Source organism: Xenopus laevis, chromosome 6S, assembly GCF_017654675.1.
Source record: "Xenopus laevis strain J_2021 chromosome 6S, Xenopus_laevis_v10.1, whole genome shotgun sequence".
In the NCBI taxonomy this organism is placed as follows: Eukaryota; Metazoa; Chordata; class Amphibia; order Anura; family Pipidae; genus Xenopus; species Xenopus laevis.
The window spans coordinates 5,150,191-5,173,854 of NC_054382.1; the positions used below are offsets into that span (position 1 = coordinate 5,150,191).

Sequence of the window (23,664 nt, forward strand, 5' to 3'; positions counted from 1 at the left end):
TATTCAGACAGAGGGATTGGAGCCCTAATTGTAGTTCTATCTGTTCCAGTAGATAAAGTTGCCACTGTGCGAAAATAAAATATAAATTGACCCTCTGCTTTTGTTCTTTCTCCTTCAGTCACTTTCGTTTTGCTTTGCTGATATCTCGTTTGTGTAATAAAATAGAGTGAAAAATAAGAAATAATTAATTATAATTCTTTAATCGAAATGGTTTGGATTATTTTTTGGTTAAATGATAAAGAATAAAATCGATACAGATATAGAAATATAGAGAGAGGGGGGTTTTATTAGTAAGAAATCCTTAGGAAACGGTTTCAGTGAAGAAGAGCGAGGGCAGAAATGGGAAGAGGATAAAAAAAAGGGGGAATAAAAACGCGGCTTTTTCGTAAAGGCGAAAAATAAATTTGCGTTTTAACGCGGCTGGATTTTTTTTCTTTTTATTTCTCTCCTACAAGTAGAGTTTGTTCTGTGGGCAGATTGTTATAGTTAGATGATCCTCAGGGGTCTGTTTAAAAACCCTTAAATCTTCCACCACCCCTTAATTGTATCAGTGGAGTTGCCATAATGATTATTAAAATCTCTTGGCAATTAGTTCATTCCTCACTGACAGACTGGGAGCTGCGTCTTAAGAATTTCCCTATGGCGAAAACTGCTGATTGGCTCCTTAAACTCAGCCAGTAACTTTTTTTTTTTGTGTGTAATTTTTGTCTGTGTGTGTCAGAGTGTGACTGTGTGTGTGTGTGAGTGTGTCAGTGTATAGAGGGTGGGAGCAGTGAACTCCCTGAGCTTCTTTATAAGGAGAGACAAAGTCTACCTGCTGGGGCTCAGCTCCCTCCTCTACTCTCAGCTCATATTTTATTTATATATCAATGGTTTTATTTTTTGTGATTTCTTTTTAAATATTATTTTTCACCTCTTTAATGATTTTTTTTTTACAAACACAAGGGATCGCTGGGAAACTGAATCCGCCGAATATTTAATCGATTATTTTTTGTTCTGTATTTTTTATATTATTGTTGTTATTATTATTATTATTATTTTTGATTCATTTTGGAGATGGGCTGCTTTGGATATTTGCTCCTCATCATTGGGCTGCACCAAGTCCTGGCTACTTACCCAATCTGGTGGTAAGTCTGCATTTTATTTTCTATTTTTTGGAAGGGGGGGGGGTTGTGGGAATAATGTTTTGGGGATTTGGTTAAATGTCATTATTTAGCACGAGGGATAATAATAATAATAATAATAATAATAATAATAATAATAAGGCAGAGGTTTGTTGGAAGGATCAGGGATTGGATCCACGTTGTGAACAGAGAGCTCAGGGATTTGCACAATCAGGTTGCAGTTGGTCGCTTTGATCCTGGGGTTGAATGGAGGGCTAATGACTCACACTGATAGCAGTACGGGCTGCAGCAGAGAGATGGGGGGCAGCAGGTTATTGGAAGGAACTGACAAGCAGGTAAAACTGAGAGAGAAGGGAAGAGCCCAGATATTACAGGAGAATAATTCCATTTATTTTGCCCAATAAAGTAGAAATCGCATCTGCTGCAGAGGCAGAGACTGGGGGTGAGGAGTCTGTACTGGAGTTGGTGGCAGTTGGGGGTAAAGCTCAATCTCCTTATGAATTGAATTGAAGGTGTCGGTGAGGAGCAGAGACACAAAGTATCAGATCAGCACAAGCGGATCCAGTAGTGGACACAGGGGTTTCAGGGGGATCTCGGACTGATAAACGTTCCTGTGTAACGAGAGGAGCTGGAGGTGACAGTTAGGAGGCGATTGCCGGCAGTTAGTTTTCCCCAGACTTGCCAGAAACCTCCAGCCGGCAGTTTAGTGTCACACTGGAGAAACAGGAACCCCCCCCCCCCCTAAATTCTACCAGCCCCGGGGATTGGACCCAGTGGGGCAGAATCAACACTGACAGCTGATGAGTGTAAATTGGGCAGAGAAGTAAGAGTAGGTACAGCAACTGTCAGTTTGATCCGCTGAGGGAGAGTGTGAGGAAGAGACGGTGAGTGTCTACTTTACTGGGGCAGACTGGGTGTCAGCCTGATGCAGTGAGGGGTCGGTGCAGTAAGTGACACTGAGTTGAGGGGTCGGTGCAGTGACGGTTGAGGGGTCGTTGATGTGGGAAGAAAGAGAGATTGGTTGTAACTTGATCAAAGCGCAGAGTTTTAATCCTGGGACAGAGTCAGTGCCGGGCGCAGATAGAGGTCTGGGAGACAAGCGCAATGTCTGTGTGTTTAGCGCTTAGTGCTATGGAAGTGGCGCAAGTATAAAGCGCATTTACAGCGGGGGATTTGCCCAGATGGGGGGGGGGGTCGGCAGGTGTAGGAGTGAGAAATCGCCGCGGTGAGACTTGTTGTAACTTTGTATTTGGGATGGAGCAGAATTGTCTGAGTGGATTTGGTGCGAATGTGGCGCAGTCGCTATTGTCAGTACAGACTCAGCGCTACTGGGAAGATCGGTCATGGGGGAACATCAGCCTGTAGTTATTCACGTGTGAGGGGAGCTTAATACTGTAGCCCACAGAGCTAACAATCGATGTATAACCCCACTGAGGGCAGGACAGAGCCAATCGGATTCATGTGTGGGGAGCAGTAAAGGGCAAGTGCAGAGACATGAGAGGATTCAGCTGCCCCACACTTTTCTGTTTCATTCACTTTCCTTTAGCTGCCAAACTGCCAACAACTGCCAAACTGTCAGGTACCTGCACCCAGAGTGTCCTTATTGCAGCGCTCCCATTGGAATGTTCTCATATGGATTTTCCCAGGGAAAATGATCAGTAGAGTGCAGTAACAGGGAGATTAGAGTGCAGTAACAGTGACATTAGAGTGCAGTAACAGGGAGATTAGAGTGCAGTAACAGTGACATTAGAGTGCAGTAACAGTGACGTTAGAGTGCAGTAACAGTGACATTAGAGTGCCGTTAAAGTGAGATTAGAGTGCAGTAACTGGGAGATTAGAGTGCAGTAACAGTGAGATTAGAGTGCAGTAACAGTGAGATTAGAGTGCAGTAACAGTGAGATTAGAGTGCAGTAACAGTGAGATTAGAGTGCAGTAACAGTGACATTAGAGTGCAGTAACAGTGACATTAGAGTGCAGTAACAGTGAGATTAGAGTGCAGTAACAGTGACATTAGAGTGCAGTAACAGGGAGATTAGAGTGCAGCAGCAGTAGCAGCAGTGGGATTAGAGTGCACTGTCCCCAGATATGTTACAGGTTAGGGGGGTACATGGATCGTATCCTGCCTTTTATTTCTGGGGAAAGTCTGTGTATGTGGGGGGGGCACTTACCTGTACAGAGGTGCCCAGGGATCCTGTGCTGGTGCCAAACTCACTCAACTGCCAGTCAGGGAGTCTCACGTCACATATAATTATACACTGGGGGCACAGAGAGAAATGAAGGAGAGACATGTGGCAGCAGAGAGGGGTCGGTATCATCTGTCAGTGTCACACTCACCCCCAAATCCTCCACATCTATTCTAGTCCTGTCACTTACTGACCCACATGTATAGAGACCCTGTCCTACTCCTACCCCTGTATGTACCACCCCTGTCTGTACTACCCCTGTATGTACTACTACCCCTGTCTGTACTACCCTTGTCTGTACCACCCCTGTCTGTTCTACTACCCTGGTCTATACTACCCCTGTCTGTACTACCCCTGTATGTACTACCCCTGTCTGTACTACCCCTGTCTGTACTACCCCTGTATGTACTACTACCCCTGTCTGTACTACCCCTGTATGTACTACCCCTGTCTGTACTACCCCTGTCTGTACTACCCCTGTCTGTACTACCCCTGTATGTACTACTAACCCTGTCTGTACTACCCCTGTATGTACTACCCCTGTCTGTACTACCCCTGTCTGTACTACCCCTGTATGTACTACTACCCCTGTCTGTACTATTCCTGTCTGTACTACCCCTGTATGTACTACTACCCCTGTCTGTACTACCCCTGTATGTACTACCCCTGTATGTACTACCCCTGTCTGTACTACCCCTGTCTGTACTACCCCTGTCTGTACTACCCCTGTATGTACTACTACCCCTGTCTGTACTATTCCTGTCTGTACCACCCCTGTCTGTTCTACTACCCTGGTCTATACTACCCCTGTCTGTACTACCCCTGTATGTACTACCCCTGTCTGTACTACCCCTGTCTGTACTACCCCTGTATGTACTACCACTGTCTGTACTACCCCTGTCTGTACTACCCCTGTCTGTACTACCCCTGTCTGTACTACCCCTGTCTGTACTACCCCTGTATGTACTACCACTGTCTGTACTACCCCTGTATGTACTACCCCTGTCTGTACTACCCCAACCTAAAGAGTCTCTACTTTGTGCATCTCATCCCTGTCAGCAGTTTCCTCTGTCTCCCAGTCACTCCAATCACTTTGCTTCAGTCTATATAAAGTCATATTATTATTATTATTATTATTATTATTATTATTATTATTATTATTATTATTATTATATACAGATATATCAGCCAGAAGCTGTTGCTATTCCAGGTTAGGGGGTATCCAACAAACAATTGCTGCCCAGGACTCCCAACAGCTTCTGGCTGACAGATGTGCAGGGAGTAACAGGGGGTGTGGGCAGTCTGGGCCCTTAGAGCCACTGCAGGTGGAATTTCACCTTTAGATTGTAAGCTCTTGTGGGCAGGCTGATGGTAAGGTATTTATTATAAATGAGTTGTGTAACAGTGAATGATGTTGAGAAGGGGCCGTGTGTATAGTAAGAAGATGTAACTGTACAACTGTGTGTAACAATGACTGTGTCAGTCACGGGCCCCTGATTCTGGGCCCTATAGCCGTGATTATTTAGCTGAGACCTCGTGCAGCAGCGCAGACAGCCATGAAATATTGGGGGGGGGGCTCTGTTGCTAAGGACTGGGCTCTGTTGCTAAGGACTGGGGCTCTGTTGCTAAGGACTTGGGCTCTGTTGCTAAGGACTGGCGCTCTGTTGCTAAGGACTGGGGCTCTGTTGCTAAGGACTGGCGCTCTGTTGCTAAGGACTTGGGCTCTGTTGCTAAGGACTGGCGCTCTGTTGCTAAGGACTGGGGCTCTGTTGCTAAGGACTTGGGCTCTGTTGCTAAGGACTGGCGCTCTGTTGCTAAGCAGCAACACAAATACCTAATTTCCCCTGAGTCTCTCCTGAGGATAGTTGCCCGGTGCTGGCTGGAGGGGTCGGCGCCTCTCCCAACGATATCAGTAAAGAAGGTTAGCCAAACAACACAGGTCAGTGTAGCGGGGATCTCCCCTGCACGTTTATTTCGTCAAATGATGTAACGTTTCGGGGGCGTGCCCCTTCATCAGACATCTGTTGCTAAGGACTGGGGCTCTGTTGCTAAGGACTTGGGCTCTGTTGCTAAGGACTGGCGCTCTGTTGCTAAGGACTGGGGCTCTGTTGCTAAGGACTGGCGCTCTGTTGCTAAGGACTTGGGCTCTGTTGCTAAGGACTGGCGCTCTGTTGCTAAGGACTGGGGCTCTGTTGCTAAGGACTTGGGCTCTGTTGCTAAGGACTGGCGCTCTGTTGCTAAGCAGCAACACAAATACCTAATTTCCCCTGAGTCTCTCCTGAGGATAGTTGCCCGGTGCTGGCTGGAGGGGTCGGCGCCTCTCCCAACGATATCAGTAAAGAAGGTTAGCCAAACAACACAGGTCAGTGTAGCGGGGATCTCCCCTGCACGTTTATTTCGTCAAATAATGTAACGTTTCGGGGGCGTGCCCCTTCATCAGACATCTGTTGCTAAGGACTGGGGCTCTGTTGCTAAGGACTGGGGCTCTGTTGCTAAGGACTGGGTCTCTGTTGCTAAGGACTGGGTCTCTGTTGCTAAGGACTGGGGCTCTGTTGCTAAGGACTGGGTCTCTGTTGCTAAGGACTGATGTGGCAGGAATGTATCCCAGGTGTGACAGGGAGAGGGAGGGACAATTAGAAGCAATAGATGCAAATTACCAGGAACACCTGGAGTGCAGTGAATAAAGGGGCCAATCATTTATTCCCTGTAATTAGCAGGTGTGTAATTAGCAGTGTGTAATTAGCAGCCTGTGTGTGGGGAGGAGACATTCCACCAATACCTGCGCAGCACTGTAACTATTCCCCTGTCAGCCCCGCCCCCTGCACTGCAAGTTACTACTACTACTACTCCTCACCTGCTGCACCTCCTCAGCAACAGCCGCAACAACAACAGCAGCAACAGCGCAGCCAATGAATCAAATACTTTCCTGCACAGACTCATCCCCTGCGCCTGCAGCTTCTGCTCACTGATATGCTCCACTCCATTCACACCTGTTTATCAGCCCATTGGCTTCCTGTCTGTCTATTAGATTGTAAGCTCTTGCAGGCGAGTCCCGCATTACCCAGTATCCTGGTTGTTCGTGTGCCAGTTGTTGCTTTGTACCCAGAAGTCTCAGCTGGAGTCTGCAGTTCCCATAATGCTTTGCATGTTCTGTAGGCAACAGACCTGGGAAGGAACCTGCAGGGCATCATGGGAATCAGAGTCTTGGCTGGTGGAGAAATGACTTTTGCTCCATTGTTGAAAGAGTCGGGACCAGCCAGAGAGAGAGAGAATAGGAATAGACATTATTTTTGGGTTATTAAAGTGGTTTTTGGTGCATTTAGTATCTCCCATGTGTCAGATAAAGAAAGTGGAAAGTAAATGTACAAAGAATTCCTTTCCCTGCAGCCAGAGAATGTGATGTAACAACGCACTCTTGTATTGTAGCACTGACTCTTGCACAGGAGCTTACACTCCATCCCCACAACACCTGGCAGCCTCCGCCGAGCTCTTTCTATTGTGTGTAATGATCAACTAGTAACAGTAACACAGTGAGTTGCCCTTTTATCTGCGTGTTCATTATTTATTGGGGGCCATTGAGGGGGGGGGAGTCCTTAACCCAAATACGTCTTGTTCAGACTGTCCCATTACACTCAATGTATCACCCCGGGATAAAGGGGAACTGAGCCTCCTGACAGTGATGTGATACTTCTTATACCGGCACAATACAATTCCTCTCTCTCCTCTCTCCCTATTGTGCACTTACTGGGGAGCCACCGCACTCAGCCCCCCGACACATCCCAGCCCCCCCCGACACATCCCAGCCCCCCGACATATCCCAGTCCATCCCCTCTGGGATTTGCTGTATTCTATAAATGCACTGAATGAGAAATCCAGCACAGCCTGCAGCAGCTCTCTCACACACAAGGCTGTAAGTAACATGGATCAATAATACCTTCTGCCTATTGGTGCCCCCACATAACTAAGGGGTGTCCAAGGTGATGCCCATGTGCTGCCCCAATATATCTCATATAATACAGAGCTGATCCCATAGCAGAGACTAATGATGATGCGGCACCATGTGAATTTACTATAATATTATATCCAGTTTCTTTGTGGCTTCCTACATGGGACTGTTACTCCTCATTCATTTGTGCTTAGTACAAAACCTACACTGGGGCTCTGTGCCTAAGAGCTTGCCATTAGATGTGTATAACAGAGATCAGATGAGAGAGCTGGGTCTGTGCCTAAGAGCTTGCCATTAGATGTGTATAGGAGAGATCAGATGAGTGAGGTGGGTCTGTGCCTAAGAGCTTGCCATTAGATGTGTATAGCAGAGATGAGATGAGAGAGCTGGGGCAGAGTTATAATATACAGAGAAGTGAGTGCTGCTCCCTGGGTTTCTCTCCCTCCCACACTCACTCATCATACGGGGTCGCTCCTCTCAGCAGGAAACTTCACTACATGTGACTGATGTGAATAATGAAATGCAGCCCAGCTCCCTGTTTATCTGCAGCAGCTGAGATACAATATGTGAATATCTGCTCTGTCTGTAACAAGCCGGCACAGAGAAGATATTCTGTATATTCCCCTCTATATTGTACTTGTATATTACACCAAACCCTCATTAAACCAATATGAGACATTCAGTGGCGTTTGCTGTGGCCCCTAAGATATAGCAAAGAGGCAAAGTGCAAGAGTTGGGCAAATTTAGGGGTTTGATGTTTTGGAGCTGAGAGACCTGTATCTATATCCTTATGAATGTAACGCTGTCTTGGGGGGTATAGTACTCTGATTGGCTGTAGGCTCTATTCCTGTCATTGTTGTAATGCTGTGATTGGCTACAAGCTGTTCCGGGTCAGTGAATTTCTAATGCTTTCATTGGCTAGTGGCTACATCTGGATCCAGTTCTTTGGATTTTAAAAAAATGTAGTACAAGCCGACAAACCCCACTGTCAGAATTAGAGACGCATATAAGCAAATGTGGGGGTTCCTATGATTGTGAATGGGGCACCCGATATTCCTGTATTGTTATCACTCTCTGTTCAGAACCATGGAGAGCGGAGGTGCCACCTGCCTATATGTGATGCCCAAGGTGTCTGTGTATAATTTGTGTATAATCAGTATATGTTCCTGCTGAATTGTGCTTAGTACAGGGAATACCTATGCTGCCATAGTTTTATGGGATCTCTCTGTACAGACTATGAGCAAACTTAGGGGACTGTTCCTGCTGAGTTGTGCTTAGTACAGAGGAATACCTATGCTGCCATAGTTTTATGGGATCTCTCTGTACAGACTATGAGCAAACTTAGGGGACTGTTCCTGCTGAATTGTGCTAAGTACAGGGAATACCTATGCTGTCATAGTTTTATGGGATATCTCTGTACAGACTATGAGCAAACTTAGGGGCTGTTCCTGCTGAATTGTGCTTAGTACAGGGAATACCTATGCTGCCATAGTTTTATGGGATCTCTCTGTACAGACTATGAGCAAACTTAGGGGACTGTTCCTGCTGAATTGTGCTAAGTACAGGGAATACCTATGCTGTCATAGTTTTATGGGATATCTCTGTACAGACTATGAGCAAACTTAGGGGCTGTTCCTGCTGAATTGTGCTTAGTACAGGGAATACCTATGCTGCCATAGTTTTATGGGATCTCTCTGTACAGACTATGAGCAAACTTAGGGACTGTTCCTGCTGAATTGTGCTAAGTACAGGGGAATATCTATGCTGCCATAGTTTTATGGGATCTCTCTGTACAGACTATGAGCAAACTTAGGGGACTGTTCCTGCTGAATTGTGCTTATTACAGGGAATACCTATGCTGCCATAGTTTTATGGGATCTCTCTGTACAGACTATGAGCAAACTTAGGGGACTGTTCCTGCTGAATTGTGCTTATTACAGGGAATACCTATGCTGCCATAGTTTTATGGGATCTCTCTGTACAGACTATGAGCAAACTTAGGGGACTGTTCCTGCTGAATTGTGCTTAGTACAGGGGAATACCTATGCTGCCATAGTTTTATGGGATCTCTCTGTACAGACTATGAGCAAACTTAGGGGACTGTTCCTGCTGAATTGTGCTTAGTACAGGCGAATAATTATGCTGCCATAGTTTTATGGGATCTCTCTGTACAGACTATGAGCAAACCTAGGGGACTGTTCCTGCTGAATTGTGCTAAGTACAGGGAATACCTCTGCTGTCATAGTTTTATGGGATATCTCTGTACAGACTATGAGCAAACTTAGGGGCTGTTCCTGCTGAATTGTGCTTAGTACAGGGAATACCTATGCTGCCATAATTTTATGGGATCTCTCTGTACAGACTATGAGCAAACTTAGGGGACTGTTCCTGCTGAATTGTGCTTAGTACAGGGAATACCTATGCTGCCATAGTTTTATGGGATCTCTCTGTACAGACTATGAGCAAACTTAGGGGACTGTTCCTGCTGAATTGTGCTAAGTACAGGGGAATACCTATGCTGCCATAGTTTTATGGGATCTCTCTGTACAGACTATGAGCAAACTTAGGGACTGTTCCTGCTGAATTGTGCTTAGTACAGGGGAATATCTATGCTGCCATAGTTTTATGGGATCTCTCTGTACAGACTATGAGCAAACTTAGGGGACTGTTCCTGCTGAATTGTGCTTATTACAGGGAATACCTATGCTGCCATAGTTTTATGGGATCTCTCTGTACAGACTATGAGCAAACTTAGGGGACTGTTCCTGCTGAATTGTGCTTAGTACAGGGGAATACCTATGCTGCCATAGTTTTATGGGATCTCTCTGTACAGACTATGAGCAAACTTAGGGGACTGTTCCTGCTGAATTGTGCTTAGTACAGGCGAATAATTATGCTGCCATAGTTTTATGGGATCTCTCTGTACAGACTATGAGCAAACCTAGGGGACTGTTCCTGCTGAATTGTGCTTAGTACAGGGAATACCTATGCTGCCATAGTTTTATGGGATCTCTCTGTACAGACTATGAGCAAAGTTAGGGGACTGTTCCTGCTGAATTGTGCTTAGTACAGAGGAATACCTATTGGGAATGAAACCACTACCCCCTGTACCAGGTCTGGACTGACACTCAAACTAGGCCCCAGCAGTGACTATAAAGCTGCACCTATATATGACCTATAGCTGATGTGTGTATTCAGGAGCAGCAGTGCAGGAATAGCAGTGACAGATACTGAGATGTAATGAATCAATATTGGAAAGTCGCTTCCAATGACGTTTATTTTCTTTGTACTAAATAATATTTTTGGGTTTGTATCCCCTTTAAGAGCCCTCCATGCTACAGTGGTGCCCATATAAACAATGTCCGCCTCTAATAAATGACCCACAACCCTATACCTTGCAGAAGAGAAACTGCTCAGAGAAAATAAAGGCAGAACAAGTTGGGGAATAAACACGTGTTGTTATGTAGAGGTGAAGTCGGAGGGATTTCCATACATATAGGGGTGCCCTTTCCAGCACGTCCCCAGGCAGCACCTGAGAGAATGTAAATCATTTTATTCAGAGGGATTTAATAACAACTCACACCAGCGCTCTCCTGAGCAGTCTCGAACCTGTGCACCGCTGCTGACATGAGCTTTTCACGCCCCAAATATACATGGACGGCCTTTTTCTAAATGGCAACAAACACGTTCGGCAAGTACCCACTACTAGGCTTGGGCGAATTTGACCCATTTTGCTCCGCCAAGAATTCGCCGCCAGCGAAATAGCGCAGACATTAAAGTCTATGGGCGTTGAATTTATTTTGATGCACAGCGAATTTTTTTTGACCCAAACCATTTTCTTTTGGTCGCTCAACGCCATACAAGTCTATGGGCGTCATTTTCACAGAGAAAAAATTCACCCATCCCTACCCACTACAGACAAAAGTTTCTGGACATGTCGTCTAATAAGTCTCAATTGTTAAGGCCAAAACAGAAGCAAATAGCAACTATTTTTAGGTAGCGGGGCTGGTTTTAAGGATGATCAGAAGCTCAACACTAATGATGAGCTGAGGTTTCTCCACCAAAAAGACGGGCATATGGGTGAAAAAAAATGTGACGTATCAAAAATTTGTAGAGCGTCAAGAAAAAATATTGGTTGCCCATAGACTTTATTGCATTTGGCGAATTGTTGACCGCGAATTTTCTGCAAATCCAAATGGGTCTAACCACATGCAATACCAAGTGTTGGCTGGTGGGGGGTAAAGGGCACTGCCATTGGACTCTGGAGAAGTGGCATTTCAGCATCTAGTGTTGGGTTGGGCAGATGTCAGGAGGACACTATCTGCTAATATTCTTAATGGTTTGGGACAAGGCCCCTGGCAGTGGTATGACTACATGTTACTGGGCCTCACAAGCATATTTAATTTAGGGCCCCTAAACAAAAGTTGACCGATTCTAAATAGATATATAGAAGTTGCAATTTTTTAGGACTTTACTGAGCCCTCAACACCCCTGAGCCCCTCTGAAGGGTCTGCTTCATCTGAAGTTCCACCCCTGGTTCATGGAGAGGAAACCTTAAGGCTACGGTGTACAATGGCCATCACAATTCCATGCTTTCTTCTTTGTGGCAATGATTTGGGGAAGGCTCTTGTTTCAACACTCATGCCTCCATGTGCAAAGACTTGACTTCTAACCTTAATCCATCACCTGTGAGATGAACTGGAACTCCCGACTGTGAACCCGACTAAATCCAAAATATAAGTGCCCGACCACACTAACGCTCTTGTGAGTGGAAGCCAATGCCACCAACAATGTTCCAACATCTAGAGGGAAACTTCCCAGAAGATCAGGGACAGTTATAGTAATATTCTGTAACAATTAGCAACTTGACTTAATTGTCTGTGGTTTGTGGGTTTTTTCAACTTCTTTTGTGGGTTTAAAGCAATTTTGAGGTTTCACTGATGACATCACTGCAGTCACATTAACAATAGCAATTACTGGTTCCACCAATAACTTTTCAAGTGTTGATGTTAGTAGGCATGGAGATCATGTTTGCTTCATCTAGATCTCAGCTGGTCTGGTGACCTATAACCATAATATTGCTCCCCCTCTCCGAGACATCAATTTGTTACCAAATACTGGCAGAGCTGTATTCATGGAGGTGGCCACCGGTCTCTGTGTGCCCCTGTGACTGTTGTGCCATTTATTTGGACTTTTCATAGAAAAGCCTTAATGTCAATACATTGGAACTCACAGGTGTTTCTTTACCAGTCAAATATAATCATACCCACTTGTTGGGTGGACAATGCTTGGCAGACTCCTTTTGGGCGATAGCCAAACTGAAGCCATTACTGAGTGTCAAGAAAGAGTTGTGAGCATTCCAGGGGCAAATAAGTGATACAACGATGTGCAAAGGACCAACAATGGCATTGGCTACACAAGTACCACTAGAGTATATGGTGCAGCCTATTATATTGAGCCCAGTTGGGATGCCACCAGAAATGTTCCCAAGCTTTCATTTGAGTCTGCTACAAAGTTCTAAATGCTACTTCTACATTAGTTTGTTCCTCACCAGTAGCATCGGACTGGGGCATTGGAAGCCCACTGGGGCTGAAACACCAAGACACCTCCTATCATGCAACAACCAGGGTTCCTTCGATGTCCACCCCACATGTACACCGCATTATTCCTTGTCACATATCACTTACCTCTTTCTATCTGATAAACCTTGAGGGGGTGACTGGTCATGAGAATGGGCTTTGGCTGGTGGGGCCACTGGTTTTTTTGCCTGTTGTCCCACTGTTGTCAGGCCCTGCTGTCCAGGGGTAGCTGCAATAGATAGGGCCACACCAGGAGAACTATAGACACCTTGAGTTTTTACAACAGTCATGTGGAGGTTTATGTTCTTGTACATTCCAATAATATTCCCTAAATCTACTGCTGAATCCCTTCTCACAGTATAATTGTAATGAAGCCTTTATCCCAATCAGTTTGATTGTATACCAACCAGTTTGATTGTATACCAACCAATTTGATTGTATCCCAACCAGTTTGATTGTATCCTAACCAGTTTGATTGCATCCCAACTAGTTTGATTGCATCCCAAACAGTTTTATTGCATCCCAACCAGTTTGATTACATCCCAACCAGTTTGATTGCATCCCAAACAGTTTAAATGCATCCCACCCAGTATCCCAACCAGTTTGATTGTATCCCAACCAGTTTGATTGTATCCCATCCAGTTTGATTGTATCCCAACCAGTTTGATTGCATCCCAACTAGTTTGATTGCATCCCAAACAGTTTTATTGCATCCCAACCAGTTTGATTACATCCCAACCAGTTTGATTGCATCCCAAACAGTTTAAATGCATCCCACCCAGTATCCCAACCAGTTTGATTGTATCCCAACCAGTTTGATTGTATCCCATCCAGTTTGATTGTATCCCAACCAGTTTGTATGCATTTTCATCCACTTATCCACCGAAAGGCCCCAAGTTGGACTTATGTAATATGGGTATTCCCCACCGAGCTGGAGAATCAAACATTCCCATTGAGATAAGATCACCCTCCTCCTCTACATGTTTATCCAGAATGATTAGTTATGATTTACCTTTTCATTCAACACATCCGATATATTTTACGTTGAATCACTTCTCCTGGTGACACAGCTTGGGCTCTGTTTTCAGTTTTCAGTAGGGCTTTGTCTCCACTCGGCCTCATTAGCGTCGGCGTATCTGTCTTCTCTGTCGTAGAACTTTTCCAGGAGCTTCACACAGTAACTTTTCATAGTTAAAAAAGCCACGTTTGGCTCTGTTTGAAAGATAACATCAGCAAAAAGTAACATTTAATGGAAGTGAAAGCGCTGTGTAATGTTGAGTAGAAGAACGCCGGAACATTTTTTGTTTGTTTAGGGGAATGCAGTTCCTGCTAGTGGAACGGGTTGAGTTATATCTTCTACTTGCATGGGGGAATCCATTTGTATGTAGAAATTAACATTTAGGGTCCTATTTACTGACAATTGAATTTCTGATGGTGGTTTCTTTCTATTTCTCCAAAAATTTCAGAAAGTACAAAAGCCACAAAAAAACTCTAATACAAAACTTGGACAAGTAAAAGCAGTCAAGGCCCTATAGAAGACAATGGGAGCTGCGCTAATCCTATTGGACCTTTATCTGATTTTCTGTTGTTTTTCACTAGTAATTCTCTGAAAACCTTAAATTTTTAGAGGTTTTCCTATTTCAATTCAGATCATTCCATGGTTTTTTTTTCATTACTTCTTTTTATATTCAGATATTTTAATAAATGACATGTCCTTCGTAATTTTAGAGAATATTTTGAGTTTATTCAAAAATATCTAAAATCACAAAAATGAGAATGTTGATAAATGGGGGTCCCAGACTAGGTATGCACTGAACCAGGCTCAGTAATGTTACTATCCTCTTCCAGACCTGGGTACAGCATGCAAACCAGGCCCCCCACCAGACACACCGTGTCCTTACTGCATTTGCAGTGGCGCAGTCTCCAGTGGGCCCCGAGGTGGAGTAGACCCTGGTGCGATCCTAACCCCTGCTCCCCCAGTAGTTATGCCACTGACCAAGCTTTCAGCGGTGAAAACAGGGCCATACTGGAGGGGTCAGGGCTCACCGGGATACCATATCAGGGCCCCTTCCCCTCCCAAGGGCCCCCCTCCCCAGTCGCAGGGCTCCCTTTGCCCCCCCCCTGGCGTGTACTTGCTTTTTGTCTTCTTTTATGCAATCGGGTGGTGGGAGGGGAGGTCAGAAGAGCTGGCACTATGGAGCGGGTCTGGGCCAGAGGGGACCACAAGGACTGGGGCCCACTGGGTTTTTTCCCGGTGTTTCACTGGCCCAGTCCAGCACTGAGTGAAGCCCTCCAAATCCTCTAGAACAAACTTGGTTGAATACCCAGTGGCGCCGCACAAAACATCTTTACCATTGTATAGGGTTTGGATTTGGTTTGGCAAAGGCACTTGGAATCATTCAAATCCAAATCCTGCTTAAAAAAGGCTTAGATGTGGCTGAATCCTGAATAAAATCTGGAATTCAGTGCACCCCTAATTTAGACATTACATTTTCTGCTTGCACAGGGGAATGCATTTCCTGGCAGATTTTGACATATTGTACCATGGGCTTTAAAATTATACATATGCATTGAATTAAACTGATTTCTATTTGATTTCCCCCCCAAAAAAATATAAAATATATATCCCAAAATGAAATGAATTTGTAACCTGTTTCCATTTTTTTTTCTGCCTTTGTGAGTTTGGTTTGACAGAGATTCCAGTAGAGCCTCCTTGAACCCCTGACATTTCTTAAACATTGTGGCCCCAGGCAAGGTAGCCCCCTGTGACCCTTTTGATGCAGACCTTGTACTTAATGTCTTTTCCCACAAACCAAAAAATCAGAAAGCACCATGGGATTAAAAGGTGAAACAGAATTAGAGACCAAGTAAGTTGCATACAGTCATAATGGCTTGTGTCATTCTTAATGTAATTTATTTATTATTTATGCATCTATTTCCTTGTATTTATATAGAGCTGATATGTTTCCACAGTACAGAGATTGTATATCATTCATTGCCCCTATATGTTCCAAAATCCTTTCTGTTCTGTCACTCACATTGCCAGGAACTAATTGGCCACAGCTACTTGCTTTGCTAAAAGGTTTCATCCTAAAGGGCAAGTAAACCCCCAAAATCAAAAATTGTCTAATAAAATAAAATGTAATTCTAAGCAACTTTCTAATATACATTCATTATAAATGTTGGTTGGTTTTCAAGTTGTGAGTAGATGTAATTGTTATGGAAAGCAGTGTCTGTCCGGCCATTTCTCTACTCCTGGATCTGATTGAAAACAATGTTGCAGATTCTCCTCCAGCCCAGACAGATCTGTTACATTGTATCAAACTGCAGAGCGGCCAGGGCAGGGAATAGAAATGGCCACAAAGATACAGCTATCAATAGCAATTATATTTATACCTAACTTTAGATTTATTTAAAAAATTATAACCAGTATGTTCAGAAGTTGCTTAGAATGATTTTTTTCTTTTATTTGGGATTGATTTCTTTTTGGGCTGACCTTGCCTTTAAGGTGCAAAATCAATGGAATTTTGCCATTGGGAAGGTTTATTTCCCCAAGTTCCGGAAAGGAACTTCATGGGTGTTTTGAACTTCCTCTGAATCAGGGAGAAGTTATGTAGGAATTAGTGATGGTTGAACTTGATGGATATCTGTATTACTGGATAACTTTGCTGGTACATAAACAAATATAGGCTATAAGAAAAAAGTAGGATAGGGTTGACAGTTCACTGCAATAATATTAAAAATATTGGTTGATGGCAGTTTTTAAAGGAGAACTAAACCATAAAAATGAATATGGTTAAAATGGCATATTTTATATAGTGAACTTATTGCACGAGGCTAAAGTTTCAGCTTGTCAATAGCAGCAATGATCCAGGACTTCAAACTTGTCACAGGGGGTCACCATCTTGGAAAGTGTCTGTGACACTCACATGCTCAGTGGGCTCTGATTGGCTGTTGAGAAGCTAAGCTTAGGGCTCGTCACTAATTATCCAGCAGAAAATGAGCTTCCCTGGCTGTAATATAAGCTGATGCTACAGGTTTGCTGATTATTCAATTCTGATGCTAATTGCACTGGTTTCTGTGCTGCCATGTAGTAATTATGTGTATTAATTACTAATCAGCCTTATACTGTGACATTTCTATTCTATGTGTACTGTATATTGTGAGTGGCTCCCTAAGCTCAGTAAGTGACAGCAGCACAGAGCATGTGAATCAGTGAATCAGCAGAAAAGAAGATGGGGAGCTACTGGGGCATCTTTGGAGACACAGATCTTTACTGCTAAAGGGCTGTGGTTGCCTTGGGCTGGTACAGATGCACAAAACATCATGTACAACATTTCTAGCTACTTCTTTAGTTAGGCTTTAGTTCTCCTTTAAGGAAACAGAAAGCCCCATTTATACATTTGGAGGAAAGGGAACCTCATCGTCAGTGTTGTAACAAATATTCCATTCAAAAAAGTTTACCGTTATTCTCTTTACATCAGGTCTGGAGGAAGAATTTTTGCTGAAATTCTCAGCAAAAATTCAAGCACAAATTCATAGAATGTAAAAAAACAATGACTGAGAAATGTAAAAACATTGTCTGTTTTTTTTTTAGCAGAATATAGCTTTCAAAAATAGCTGAAAATCCCACCTCTCATCCTATTTGAAAGACTTCCAGATTCACTTGAGGCTCTTGTGGTTTATATGACAGACGGGGATTAGTAATGATGCCTAGAACTGGCTTTATTGTCCTCCATCAAGCAGCCTATTGGGACGTCAGTGAGAGTACGTACAATTACACTGTCCATGAGAGTACATACAATTACATTGTCCATGAGAGTACATACAATTACATTGTCCATGAGAGTACATACAATTACACTGTCCATGAGAGTACATACAATTACATTGTCCATGAGAGTACATACAATTACACTGTCCATGAGAGTACATACAATTACACTGTCCATGAGAGTACATACAATTACATTGTCCATGAGAGTACATACAATTACACTGTCCATGAGAGTACATACAATTACATTGTCCATGAGAGTACATACAATTACATTGTCCATGAGAGTACATACAATTACACTGTCCATGAGAGTACATACAATTACATTGTCCATGAGAGTACATACAATTACACTGTCCATGAGAGTACATACAATTACATTGTCCATGAGAGTACATACAATTACACTGTCCACGAGAGTACGTAGATAGCGAAGAAGCACGCACTCCATGGACCAACGGATAAAATAAAAGATCTTTATTGAAACAGCTAAAACAATGATCCTTACGCGTTTCGTATCCGTAGATACTTAGTCATAGGCATAATTGAAAACAGCCGTGAGCTAACATTTTAACAGATAAAAAGGATATGACGTATAAATCAGTGATCCTAAATTTGAATTTTAAATTTTTAACCCTAAAATTGTTTCAGCTGAAACAAAAAATTCTGCTTTTGTACATATTCTTAAATCAAGTTAAATAATTAATTTATAAATCACAGTTAATATGATATTTCTTAACATAATTTTTATACAATTTTTATACACAAAACAATCTATTATTTATGTGGATAGAACACTAAAATTAATAATGGTAAGTTAACAATGATAAGTTAATGAATCACAATTTACATAAACTTTAATCGCTTTAAATCTAGCATCAAATTCAGAAGTATTCATTTACATTGCGAGATTTATGTTAGGTATAGACTTGTATTGCATATCATATTTATATCTATATCAGGCATCAGGTTTAAAAGGGAAAAGGAAAGAGGAAGGGGACGCAACCCAGACCATCTTTCGGCAAAAACCCAGAGAATAGCATTATTTGAGCTTCATCTAGACGTCTTACGGTTGAACTAAAATATTAGAACTGATCCGTTATCAGCTTTATTAGGCTTAAGATCGAAGCAATATGCCAAAGTAGATTACTATTATCTTGAAACAAGTTCACCAAAACTTAATGTGCTTTTTACAAATTAAATTATAACAAAGGGTGATTAAACAAGCAAACGAAAAACGAATCCATTCATATATATAAAGCGCTAATAATAAATCGCTAGTAGTGAACAAAATCATAATAATATCAGTGCCCTTACTGAATAAAATTTTAATTTTAATTTTTATGCGCTATATTTTAAAATGAAATGCCATATCTCGCTTAATGTAATTAATTTAAATGAAATTATACCTTCACCTATATCCAAAAATTGCCACAATGTACATTTGTGCACTAATCCATCAATTTTCAATAACTTTAATGTGCCAATTAATATTCAAATTCAAATTATTAAATTTTAACTTATTAAATTAATAAATTATTACATTATTAAATCATTAGATTCTCAATCCTCCAAAATGACTTCCTTATCGAGTTATTAATTCATTGTAATATAAATTTGCTCAAACCACCCACTCAATATCAATAATATACCATACTAAAACGTTGTCTCAAGTTGCATATCCATCTAACATAACCATTCTACTAAAGATCAGGAACATTAACCATTAATCCTAACCAGTCTCTAACCAATCAACCAACAAAACCCATTTTCATCTTATACAGGACTTTAGACGTGACAGGAAATGTCAAAACGCAAGTTCAAACCTAGCGGCTGTCTAGTTTCTAATGTAAAAATCCAATATGCTTCTCTGTAAAACAGTCTCTGCATCCGATCTCCACCTCTTGTGGTTGGGATGATTTTCTCTATCCCTTGAATCCTTAAGTGAGAACAGTCCCCATTACTACAAGCAAGAAAATGTCTCGAAACCACTGTAGAGGAATTACGTGAGGCTATCTGGCTGATATGTTCTCGCATCCGACACTTAAGCTTTCTAGAGGTACAGCCTACATATTGAATACCACATTTTGTACAAGTGAGTAAATAGACAATATATGTCGAATTGCAATTAATGAAATCTTTAATCTTAAACTTCTTTTTAGTATTTCGACTAGTAAACTCCTTTGATTTAAACATGAAAGTACAAGTTATGCATCGCATTGCACCACACTTAAATGTTCCAGTAGTATTCAACCAGGATGTTCTCACTACATCACTATTGACCTCACTTGGGGATAAGATGTTACCCACCTGTCTTGGCTTTCCGTGTCACAAATTACAGCCTTTTGCCAGGACCTTTCTTAAGTTTCCATCTCCATTCAAAACAGGGAGATATCTCTTAATTATTTGCTTAACTTTATAGTACTGCTTACTAAAGGTTGTAATAAACATCGGTATATCCTCCTTCGTTTTGTTTTTCCGGTGACTACTACTCATAGAGTATGTACCCATGAGAGTATGTACAACTACACTGTCCATGAGAGTACGTACAATTACACTGTCCACGAGAGTACGTACAATTACACTGTCCACGAGAGTACGTACAATTACACTGTCCACGAGAGTACATACAATTACACTGTCCACGAGAGTACGTACAATTACACTGTCCACGAGAGTACGTACAATTACACTGTCCATGAGAGTACGTACAATTACACTGTCCACGAGAGTACATACAATTACACTGTCCATGAGAGTACATACAATTACACTGTCCATGAGAGTACATACAATTACACTGTCCATGAGAGTACATACAATTACACTGTTCACGAGAGTACATTCAATTACACTGTCCATGAGAGTACATACAATTACACTGTCCACGAGAGTACGTACAATTACACTGTCCACGAGAGTACGTACAATTACACTGTCCATGAGAGTACATACAATTACACTGTCCATGAGAGTAAATACAACTACACTGTCCATGAGAGTACATACAATTACCACTGTCCATTGAGAGTTACGTCACAACTACCACTGTCCCCATGAGAGACATACAACTACACTGTCCATGAGAGTACATACAACTACACTGGTCCATGAGAGGTAGCATACAATTACACGTGTCCATGAGGAGTACATACCAATTACACTGTCCATGAGAGTACGTACAATTACACTGTCCATGGAGAGTACATACAATACACTGTCCATGAAAGTAATACAACCCTAACTGTCCACGGGGATGAGAGTACATACAATTACACTGTCCATGAAGAGTACGTCAGACTACATGTCCATGCCGAGAGTACATACAATTACACTGTCCATGAGAGTATAGTACAAACACTGTTCCATGAGAGTACATACACTACACTGTCCATGAGAGCAAACATTACACTGTCCATGAGAGTACATACAATTACACAAGAGTACATACAATTACACTGTCCATGAGAGTAATGTACAACTACACTGTCCATGAGAGTACATACAATTACTACACTGTCCATGAGAGTACATACAATTACACTGTCCATGAGAGTACATACAATTACACTTTCCATGAGAGTACATACAATTACACTGTCCATGAGAGTACATACAATTACACTGTCCATGAGAGTACATACAACTACACTGTCCATGAGAGTATGTACAACTACACTGTCCATGAGAGTACATACAATTACACTGTCCATGAGAGTACATACAATTACACTGTCCATGAGAGTATGTACAACTACACTGTCCATGAGAGTACATACAATTACACTGTCCATGAGAGTACATGCAACTACACTGTCCATGAGAGTACATACAATTACACTGTCCACAAGAGTACATACAATTACACTGTCCATGAGAGTACATACAACTACACTGTCCATGAGAGTACATACAATTACACTGTCCATGAGAGTACATACAACTACACTGTCCATGAGAGTACATACAACTACACTGTCCATGAGAGTACATACAATTACACTGTCCATGAGAGTACATACAACTACACTGTCCATGAGAGTACTACTACACTGTCCATGAGAGTACATACAATTACACTGTCCATGAGAGTACATACAACTACACTGTCCATGAGAGTACATACAATTACACTGTCCATGAGAGTACATACAACTACACTGTCCATGAGAGTAAATACAACTACACTGTCCATGAGAGTACATACAATTACACTGTCCATGAGAGTACATACAATTACACTTTCCATGAGAGTACATACAACTACACTGTCCATGAGAGTACATACAATTACACTGTCCATGAGAGTACATACAATTACACTGTCCACGAGAGTACATACAATTACACTGTCCATGAGAGTATGTACAACTACACTGTCCATGAGAGTATGTACAATTACACTGTCCATGAGAGTAAATACAATTACACTGTCCATGAGAGTAGATACAATTACACTGTCCATGAGAGTATGTACAACTACACTGTCGATGAGAGTACATACAACTACACTGTCCATGAGAGTACATACAATTCCACTGTCCATGAGAGTACATACAATTACACTGTCCATGAGAGTACGTACAATTACACTGTCCATGAGAGTACATACAATTACACTGTCCATGAGAGTACATACAACTACACTGTCCATGAGAGTAAATACAATTACACTGTCCATGAGAGTACATACAACTACACTGTCCATGAGAGTAAATACAATTACACTGTCCATGAGAGTACATACAACTACATTGTCCATGAGAGTACATACAATTACACTGTCCATGAGAGTACATACAACTACACTGTCCATGAGAGTACATACAATTACACTGTCCATGAGAGTACATACAATTACACTGTCCATGAGAGTACGTACAATTACACTGTCCATGAGAGTACATACAACTACACTGTCCATGAGAGTAAATACAATTACACTGTCCATGAGAGTACATACAATTACACTGTCCATGAGAGTACATACAATTACACTGTCCATGAGAGTACATACAACTACACTGTCCATGAGAGTAAATACAATTACACTGTCCATGAGAGTACATACAATTACACTGTCCATGAGAGTACATACAATTACACTGTCCATGAGAGTACATACAATTACACTGTCCATGAGAGTACGTACAATTACACTGTCCATGAGAGTACATACAATTACACTGTCCATGAGAGTATGTACAACTACACTGTCGATGAGAGTACATACAATTACACTGTCCATGAGAGTACGTACAATTACACTGTCCATGAGAGTACATACAATTACACTGTCCATGAGAGTACGTACAATTACACTGTCCATGAGAGTACGTACAACTACACTGTCCATGAGAGTACATACAATTACACTGTCCATGAGAGTACATACAATTACACTGTCCATGAGAGTACATACAATTACACTGTCCATGAGAGTATGTACAACTACACTGTCGATGAGAGTACATACAATTACACTGTCCATGAGAGTACGTACAATTACACTGTCCATGAGAGTACATACAATTACACTGTCCATGAGAGTACGTACAATTACACTGTCCATGAGAGTACATACAATTACACTGTCCATGAGAGTATGTACAACTACACTGTCGATGAGAGTACATACAATTACACTGTCCATGAGAGTATGTACAACTACACTGTCCATGAGAGTACATACAATTACACTGTCCATGAGAGTACATACAATTACACTGTCCATGAGAGTACGTACAATTACACTGTCCATGAGAGTACGTACAATTACACTGTCCATGAGAGTACATTACAATTACACTGTCCATGAGAGTACATACAATTACACTGTCCATGAGAGTAAATACAACTACAATGTCCATGAGAGTACATACAATTACACTGCTGATATTGTGCATGAGCGAGACCTCTTTTGCTTGCAACGCAGACCCCCCCCCCCAAAGACAGACAGAGCAGAGCCTTGCTGAGCTCCCCATATGAATAGCTTGAGGTGCACATTCTTTCAGAAGGAAAAAAAATCAGAAGAACATGCTCTTGGTGTAAG

At 42.1% G+C, this 23,664-nt stretch overlaps 1 protein-coding gene across 1 annotated transcript in view; it reads left to right on the forward strand.

Annotated features, from left to right (window-relative positions):
• The first annotated feature begins 770 nt into the window (after positions 1–770).
• The window catches only part of wnt3a.S (Wnt family member 3A S homeolog), a 58,635-nt gene continuing 35,741 nt past the window's right edge, over positions 771–23,664 (forward strand). Inside the window, 1 exon segment of the mRNA NM_001085874.1 lies at positions 771–1,127. Within this exon segment, the coding sequence (NP_001079343.1) occupies positions 1,057–1,127 (71 nt within the window). The 5' untranslated portion in view covers positions 771–1,056.